Source organism: Callorhinchus milii, unplaced genomic scaffold, assembly GCF_018977255.1.
Source record: "Callorhinchus milii isolate IMCB2004 unplaced genomic scaffold, IMCB_Cmil_1.0 Scaffold29, whole genome shotgun sequence".
NCBI classification, from domain to species: Eukaryota; Metazoa; Chordata; class Chondrichthyes; order Chimaeriformes; family Callorhinchidae; genus Callorhinchus; species Callorhinchus milii.
The window spans coordinates 1,958,734-1,967,794 of NW_024704770.1; the positions used below are offsets into that span (position 1 = coordinate 1,958,734).

The window sequence follows — 9,061 nt, forward strand, 5'->3', positions numbered from 1 at the left end:
TTCGAAACAAACAAAATCATTTGGTCGGTCAACCCACGACCGTCGGTGGGGCAACGCAATCGGCCTCCACTTCGCGGTATATCCCGGCGAAGCGCCCAGAGACGCCTCAGCGACGTGGAGTCCTGTAGCTCAGTGGTTAGAGCACTCGCTTTGCAAGTGAGAGACCTGAATTCAATTCCAGTCAGGGCGAGACCTTGGGTAAGTTTCCTTACTCCACACAGAGCCTAATAATAATCCTCCAAAACCCAAAACAATTATAAATTGGTCATTTTCAATCTATGACTGTTTGTGGGACATCGCTGTGCGCAATTGGCTGCCGCGTTCGCCCACAAATATACAGTCAATTCACTTTACAGTGTGTTCTGTGAAGCGCTTTGGGACGTCCTCCCGACGTGAAAAGCGCTCTATCAAATGCAACGATTATTATTATTATTAAGACGCTGTATCGAACCCAAGGAGTATATTATTATTATTATTGGGTGCTGTAGGAATCTCTCTCTCTCTCTCTCTCTTTGCTTAATTGCGGAGTTTAAATACTTTGCAAATGTTTTACCACTCTATCCAGACACACCTCCCTGTCCGGGAATCCACACGGATGTGTTTATCCTTCGCGCAAACATTAACAGATGAGATAAAGGAACAGGTTTGGGGAAATTTAAGTGTAACTTTCCAAAGTTTCCCCCCCCCCCCACCCCACCAAATTCCCCTTAAATTTCTAGTGGGTTGAAGCTGAATCCGACCACTTGAACCGAGACCAGGCCCCCCACCCCCCCCGGTCGGAGAGGGAGGTCGTCGAAGGGGGGGGGGGTGGGGGGCAGAGTTTCGGGGGCAAACCGGACAATGGTTTCACGGGGGAAAGCGTAACCGCAATCCTCTCGGGTCCGCGCTTACGGTCACCTCTCGCCTTCACCCCCGCCCGCCCCCCGCCCCCCCACTCCGGTACGTTGTCACGAACCACATCCTTGTCCAGCCTCACCGGGACATGGTGGAGTCCTGTGGCTCGGTGGTTTGAGCACTCGCTTTGCGAGCGAGAGACCTGAGTTCAATCCCCGGCAGAGGGCGAAACCTCGGGCAAGTTTCCTTACTCCACACAGAGCCTAATAATAATCCCTTAAAAACCAAAAACAATAATAAAGTGGTCATTTGCAATCCACGACTGTTTGTGGGACATTGCTGTGCGCAATTGGCTGCCGCGTTCGCCCACAAATATACAGTCAATTCACTTTACAGTGTGTTCTGTGAAGCGCTTTGGGACGTCCTCCCGACGTGAAAAGCGCTCTATCAAATGCGAGGATTATTATTATTATTATTATGGTGATGTTTGCTTTAGGGGAGTCTCTTCGCTCGTTCGTTCGTGGCACAGAAGCCGGAGGCAATGTAATGATTAACCGCTTGCGGGGACAGGGCGCGAGAGAGAGAGAGAGAGAGTGTCGGGCTCGGGGGAGCGTGAGGGCAAACCTTACGCCATAACAATAATAATAATATTCCTGGCGACCGAATTTATTAATTAACGTCACGATTATAATGGTGGGGGGGGTGTTTTTTTGCACCGAGACTGATAAAACAAAGCGTTTTTTTTTTAAATGAAGTGCCGGGGGAAACTTTATTGTCTCGTCTCGGTTCTTTTCTCCCCCCCTTTTCGGGGGTAAAATTATCCCGGCGGCCGGTCGGAAAACCCAATAAATTTCATCTCTTTAAACTCAGCAAAACAAGCTCTAGTTACACTTTTTTTTGTTGTTGTTGTTTGTTTCGTTCGCCCCCTCCCTCCCTCCCCCCCTCCCTCCCTCTCCCCCTCCCTCTCTCCCGTTCTCCCGCATTTATTTTTTCCTCCTTCGCAACAAGGGTGCAGATTGACTCGGGATCTACAAATAAGTCTCCAGGAGCCTTTGGCCGTCTCCCCCGGTGATGTGCGGAGGGTGACTGACAAGACACCTGCGGTTGGAAATCAGTCTGCGAGCAGGAAGGAGTAGATCCCGTCATCCCAAGGCGCGCTCCCCTGCGCTCCCTTTCCCTCTTCCCGCTTCAGTCGTCGTCAAAGTTCTGCTGCAGGAGGAAGTTTGCGGCCAGGTTTTCGTTCTTCTCACAAGCGAAGTAGGCTTGAATGACTAATCCTTCGGGGAATCCTAAAGCTTTTAACTAGACCGGAGGGAGGGAGAGGAGAGGAGAGGAGGGAAGGGAAGGCAGGGAGGGAAGGAAAAGGACAAAAAAGCGGAACGATAAACAGGACAAGAACGATAATACAGTCTTTGGGAGTTCTTCAGATGAGACTGTTCGGGTGGACGTTAAAGATCTCCCTCAGCGCAGTTCGAAAAGAGAAGGGAGTTTTTCTCTCTCTGTCGCCCCCGGGGAAAGCGAGCCGTCAATCGACTAACACCCGGGTTCCTACTCACTGCTGGGTAAACAGAGGCGCGCGCGTGGGTGTGTGTCTGTGTGCGTGTGTGGGCAATAAGGAAACTCGCCTCAGGTTTCGCCCTGACCCGACCCGCCCGGCAATCGAACCCGGGGTCTTCTCGCTCGCTGGGCGAGGGCTCTAACCCCTGAGCTACAGTGAGAGATACCACGAACCAGGCCTTGCCGGCACGTGGCTGGGCCGCGTTTCACCCACAAGGTTCACGATCGCTGCACTCTACAGTGCGTCCCCCACGCAGCCCCGTGAGGCGTCTCGAGGCGCTGTATCGAGTGCGCGGATTAAGGTGATTTATCGTTAACCTCTCTCTCCCCCCTCGTTTAGACTCACCCGCTCGATGGCCTCTTTCTCCTGGGGCGTGACTTGGATGTAGTTGTTCTGCGACGGGTCCTCTCCCACGGCTGCCAGCTCCCCCTCGCTCTCGCCCGCGTCCTCCACCGGCTCGTTCAGCATCTGGATGAAGTGCTCCTGGTTCTCGCTGATTTGCTGCCAACCAGGAAGCCAAAATAAATTGGGGGGGCGAGGGGTGAGGGGGAGAGCGGGGAAACACAATTGATTCCAACTGACTGCTGGGTAAACAGAAGCGTGTGTGTGTGTGTCTGTGTGTGCGTGTGCACGTGGAGTAAGGGAAACTTGCCTAAGTTTCGCCCCGACCTAACCCGGGAATCGAACCCGTTGTTGTTGCTGTTGTTGTTGTTGTACCTGCAGTAGCTGAGGGTTCTCTCGGCCCAGTTGCTGCAGGAGGGTGGGGAGCAGCGAGGGGTTTTGCTGAATCACCTGCCGCATGTTCTGAAACTGCGGCTGGTCCCGGAGGAACTCCAGAGGGTTGTCACCTGGGTGGGGGGGGGTATGGATAGGAAAACTTCATTCGAAAATTTAATGATAATAATAATAATCCTCGCGTTTGACACAGCGCCTTATCACGTCTTCAGGACGTCTCAAAGCGCTTCACGGGATACACTGTAAAGTGGAGTGACTGACTGTGTGTTTTGTGGGAGAAACGAGGCAGCCGACTGCGCCCAGCGACGTCCCCGCAAACAGCCGTGGGTTGTGTGACCGAATTATGTATTGATTGATTGATTGATTTGGAAGGGATTATCCCCGGAAAAGAGATCCGCCGATTGACCAACAACCGGGTTCCTGCTCAGGGTAACAGAGGCGTGTGTGTGTGTGTGTGTGTGTGTGTGTGTGTGTGTGTGTGGGGATTAAGGAAACTTGCCCTGACCTGACCCACCCGGGAATCGAACCCGGGTCCCCTCTCGCTTGCGAGGCGAGAGCTCTGACTAACCACTGAGCTACAGGTCACCACTAAATGCAATTTCTCGGTGTGGCATTTGATGGGATAACCCGGCAGTCGGCTTTGCGCACAGCAACACTGCGCAAATAGCTTTGAAGAGGGTGACCAATTTTATTCAGAGAGAGAGAGAGAGAGAGATCACCAGGAGAGATTAAACCGCCTTCTCTTTAACGTCCTCTTTGAACAGGCACAGACTGTTTGACGTTAAAAGAAATCTTTTCAGCCAAAAGTAAACTTGATCATTTAATTTCGAGCCGGTGGATATTTAAATTTGATCCACAGAGAGCGCAGCCTGGCGGCGGCACAGAGGATCAGAAGACATTTAATCGGAATAATCTGTCAAGCCCTCCGGGACGCTGACCCCGCATGAAGATCGCTGCGTAAATGCAAGTTGTTGTTGTTATACAGAGGAGAAGCAGGAAGAGGTCCCTTACCTGCAGGAGGTGTGTTTGTTTCCCCAGACACCAGGCTCTCGCGTGAGGATTCCCTCTCTGGCATGGGGTGATCGGGAATACCCTGAAAGAGAGTGGGGGGGGGGGGGGGGGGAAGGAGGGGAAAACACACGGGAGATTCAATGCGGTTATCACACAAGATAATAAAATTATTAATAATAATAATAATCGTTGCATTTGACACAGCGCCTGATCACGTCGTTGAGACGTCTCAAGGCGCTTCACAGAATATACTGTCGTGTGAATCGACTGTGTATTTTGTGGGCGAAACACGGAGGCCAATCGCGCACAGCAGCGTCCCACAAACAGTCGTGGATTGAGTGACCCAATTATTATTTTTTAAAGGGATTATTAGCCCCCGGAAAAGCGATCCGCCGATCGACTAACAAGCGGGTTCCTACTGACTGCTGCGGTAAACAGAGGCGTATGTGTGTGTGTGTGTGTGTGTGTGTGTGGAGTAACAAAACTTGCCTTTGTTTAAAGTTTTCGCCCTGAGCCGCCCAGGAATCGAACTCTCCTCCCTCCCTCTCTGACCCCGCGCACACTGCTTACCGTCAGCAAGTACTCCACGGCCCTGTGTGGATTATTGAAGCTCGCTCTCAACGCCGACATGACCTGTTGTCTCTCGTAACCCATTGACATAATTTCGGACAGCATAGTCTGGTACGCAGGGCCCATCACTGAAACACAGAGGGATGTGAAGCCGTGGGAACATTCCTTCCCCTAGGGACTCACTCGCACGTTTTAAACTACTATTACTAATAATAATCCTTACATTTGATATAATAATAATCCTTACATTTGATTAATAATTCTTACATTTGATATAATAATCCTTGCGTTTGATATAGCGCCTTATCACGCCTTCGAGACGTCTCAAAGCGCTTCAAAGAATAAAGAATATACTATAAAGTGTAATGACTGTATATTTTGTGGGTGGAACGCGGCAGCCAGTTGTGCACAGCAGCGTCCCCACAAACAGTCGTGGACTGAAGAGACCAAATAATTATTATAATTTATTTTTAAAATGTGATTATTACCCCCGGAAAAGCGATTCGCCAATCGACTAGCAAGGATTATTATTATTATTATTATTATTGATGCCGGGAGCCGGCTTTGACTGACCTAGAGCAGAAGAGGCGTCATCATCAGGTATGTCGCTCTCAGTAGAACGGACTGAGAGCAGGTCAGTCACTGGTGAGGGTGCAGACAGGGTGTCGTTTACTGAAGAGGGTACCGAGAGCACATCACTGTCCGAAGAGGGCACCGAGCTGTAAGGACAGAGAGAGAGAGAGAGAGAGAGAGAGAGAGAAAACGTAAAGGAATGGTGCATTCAGTCTCTCTTCACTCACCCTCCGGAATTCCATCCCACATTCCCCTCGCCTCGCTCCGCTCCCTCGCCTCCTTCAAGGCCCGTCTCAAGACCCTCCTCTTTGACAGCGCTTTCGGTCACCCCCTCCCCCTCCACCTCACTGTCAGCTAGACCATGAGCTTAAAGTCCCCGACGTGGGGATTGGGGGGGGGGGGGAACGGGGGATTGAGAGGCTTGAAATTGGCCTAAAAAATAAATTTAAAAAAAGGCTTTATTATGGCTGGATCCATCCATATTTTAAAGACTGAGGAGGAGAGGTGTTTGTTAGGTCAGGGGATCAAGGGATATGGGGCCAAGACGGGTAATTGGACTTGAGGTACAGATCAGCCGTGATGTTATAGAATGGCGGAACAGGCTCGTGGGGCTGAATGGCCTCCTCCTGATCCTATGTGTCTTCGATGATCGACGCCTCGCTGTTCAGATCTCAGCCTCCTACCTGGACACTGAAACGGAACTGGTGATGGTTTGCGTTTGGCTCATATCATCTTCCGAAGGCTTCTCTTCTGAAGGAGTTGGGGTGGCTGAGGGCTCGGAAGCAGGAACAGCCAGTGTATCTACAGGGGCAGCTTTAGGCTGTGGAGAAAAAGTCATAATAATAATAATAATAATCCTTGCATTTGATTCGGCGCCTTATCACCTCTCGAAGCGCTTCACAGAATATATTGTAAAGTGCAGCGACTGTGTATTTTGTGGGCGAACCGCAGCAGTCAATTAGGCACAGCAGCGACCCCACAAACAGTCGTGGCTTGAGAGATATCAAGAAAAAATGGGGAGGGATTATTACCAACCCCCCCCCCCACCCCGGGGGAAGGAGGGCGATCGAAGGCACGGTCGAAGAGGAGGGTCTTGAGACGGGTCTTGAAGGAGGTGAGGCGGGGGGACGAGGCGGAGGGACTGTGGGATGGAGTTCCAGAGGATGGGGAAGGGCAGGGATGGTGAGGCGGTGGGGTGGTGGGGGTGGTGGGGTTGGGGTGGGGGGAGGAAGACAAACTGACCTTACCTTTGTTACCATGACCACGACAAAATTCTTCTCGTCGATGTTATACTCTTTGAGCTGCGAGTCGTCGTTCAGGATCTTTCCGGCGTAAATCAGCTTCTGCCCAGACACTGGAAACGCATCCTTTCCCTTCTCTCCTTCAATGGATTCCTTCAGTGCTTTCACCTGTCAAACCCAACATGAAGGTAACCGCGACACCGTCTATAACAGTAATAGCGGTAGTGATAGTCATAGTAATAATAATAATCCTCGCGTTTGACACGGGGCCTTATCACGTCGTCGAGACGTCTCAAAAGCGCTTCACGGAATTTCCTGTAATAAAGTGACTGTTATTTTGTGGGCGGCCATTGCACGCGGCAGCAGATTTTTTTTAACAAAAAAAGGGATTATTACCCCCAGAAAGCGACCCTCCAATCGACTAATAACCAGGTTCCTGCTTAATGACGAGTATTATCACTGTCAGTATGAACAGATATGGATTAATATTCCCCCATGGCTCCAGTGACAAGTATTATTACTCCCACAAGCTGCCAGTATTAATTCTCTCACACAATATCAGTACATGAATGACAAATACTAACACTGTCAGTATTAATAGGTAGGATTAATACTCCCTCATGGCTCCAATGACAAGTATTATTACTCCCACATGCTGTCAGTATTAAAACTCCTTCATAATCAAGTATTATTACTCCTGCATGCTGTTAGTATCAATGAATACTATCAGTATTAATAAGGATGGATTAATACTCCCTTGTGGCATCAATGACAAGTATTAATATTAATTACCATTATTAACAGGGATGGATTAATATTCCCTCATGGTCCCAATGACTGGTGTTATTACTCCTACATGTTGTCAGTATTAATATTCCCTCTTGGTAACACCGACAGGTATTATTACTCCCTCATGGCACCAATGACAGGTATTAATACTCCATCATGGCATCAATGACAGGTAATTATTACTCCCTCATGGCATCAATGACAGGTAGTATTACTCCCTCGTGGCATCAATGACAGGTATTAATACTCCCACGTGGTGTCAGTATTAATGGCATCAATGGCAGGTATTATTACTCCCACGTGGTGTCAGTATTACTCCCTCATGGCACCAATGACAGGTATTATTACTCGCACGTGGTGTCAGTATTAATACTCCCTCATGGCACCAATGACAGGTATTATTACTCGCACGTGGTGTCAGTATTAATACTCCCTCATGGCACCAATGACAGGTATTATTACTCGCACGTGCTGTCAGCATTAATACTCCCTCGTGGCACCAATGACAGGTATTATTACTCGCACGTGCTGTCAGTATTACTCGCACGTGCTGTCCCCCTCACGGCACTGTCTCTCTCTCCCTCTCCCTCTCTCTCACCGTCAGTTCGACGTCGATGTCGATCTTGAAGGTTTGTTGCTGCAGCGTCTTGACGGTGATGAACATGATGATGATGATGATGGTGGTGGTGGTGATGATGATGATGGCGGCGGCCTCTCCCCCTCCCTCTTCCTCCTCCTCCTCTTCCTCCCTTAACTCCCTCCTCCTCCCCCCCCCCCCTCCCCCCCCCACACACACACACACAAAAAAAAACAGTCGCGCTGGAAATTCCCCACTAACTGACAGCCGCCGCCGCCGCCACCGCCGCCATCTTCCTCGCCCTCCCGCCCTTCCCGAGCGACCCGGCGTCGACGTGACGTCAGCTCTCACGCGCCGCGCCGTTGCGCGCGCGCGCGCGTAACGCCGTCGCCCATGGAGACGGCCCGCCCCGCCCCGCCCACCAGCTGGTGATGCGCCGACTTTGCCCCGCCCCGTCATCACGTGACCGGGGCCGCCCCCCCCCCCACCCGCCCGCTACACGTTGGCTTCACCAACCACCTGACGCGGCGCAGCACGTGACCGCACCCTCTCCCTCCCCCCCCCCACCACCCACGTGGTTTGGGCTTTTTTTTTCCAGCTGAGAGCTGATGTGTTTTGACCACTCGAACAATTCTAATCGTTATTATTAATTATTATTATTATTAATAATCGCTTTAATCAGCAATAATCCTCGCTACGCATCGACGAGGGCCCCTCGGCCTGGCTGCCGTGGTCGAGGCGGCTCGAAGCGCTGCCCGGGAGGACACTGACGCCCGCCTCTTAAGACGGTCACTTTTAATTCACGTCAATTCACTTTTGCGGTCCGTTTTCTGTCGAGAGCCGGTTCCGAAGACGCCTCGAAGGTGCAAGGGTTAGGTGCGGTGTCACGTGCGAGCGCACACACGAGAGCCGACGGTCAGGAAGAGGGAGAATCTTTGCGGGCGTGTTAAACGCGGCAGTAACAACAACATTACGCTTATACGGAGCGCCTTTCACGTCGAGAGGACGTCACAAAGCGCTGAACAGGCAGGTGTCGGGGTCCGAGCCTGGGGTAGGGGTGAGGGGAGGCAGACAGGTGGGAGGGAGACCAAAGGCCTGGTCGAAGAGAAGGGTCTTGAAGGAGGCAAGGATTATTATTATTATACTGTAAAGTGACAATGTATTCTGTGGCAG

General features: G+C 51.0%; 1 protein-coding gene across 1 annotated transcript; it reads right to left on the bottom strand.

Annotated features, from left to right (window-relative positions):
- Positions 1–1,698: 1,698 nt before the first annotated feature.
- Positions 1,699–8,019, bottom strand: LOC103173339 (UV excision repair protein RAD23 homolog A). Its single transcript, XM_042344652.1, has 9 exons — positions 7,910–8,019; positions 6,529–6,690; positions 5,965–6,101; positions 5,282–5,427; positions 4,709–4,836; positions 4,139–4,220; positions 3,110–3,240; positions 2,738–2,893; positions 1,699–2,136 (listed from the first exon to the last, which is right to left on the bottom strand). The coding sequence occupies exons 1-9, from the start codon at positions 7,973–7,975 to the stop codon at positions 2,023–2,025; spliced, it is 1,122 nt and encodes a 373-aa protein (XP_042200586.1). The 5' UTR covers positions 7,976–8,019; the 3' UTR covers positions 1,699–2,022.
- Positions 8,020–9,061: the final 1,042 nt, after the last annotated feature.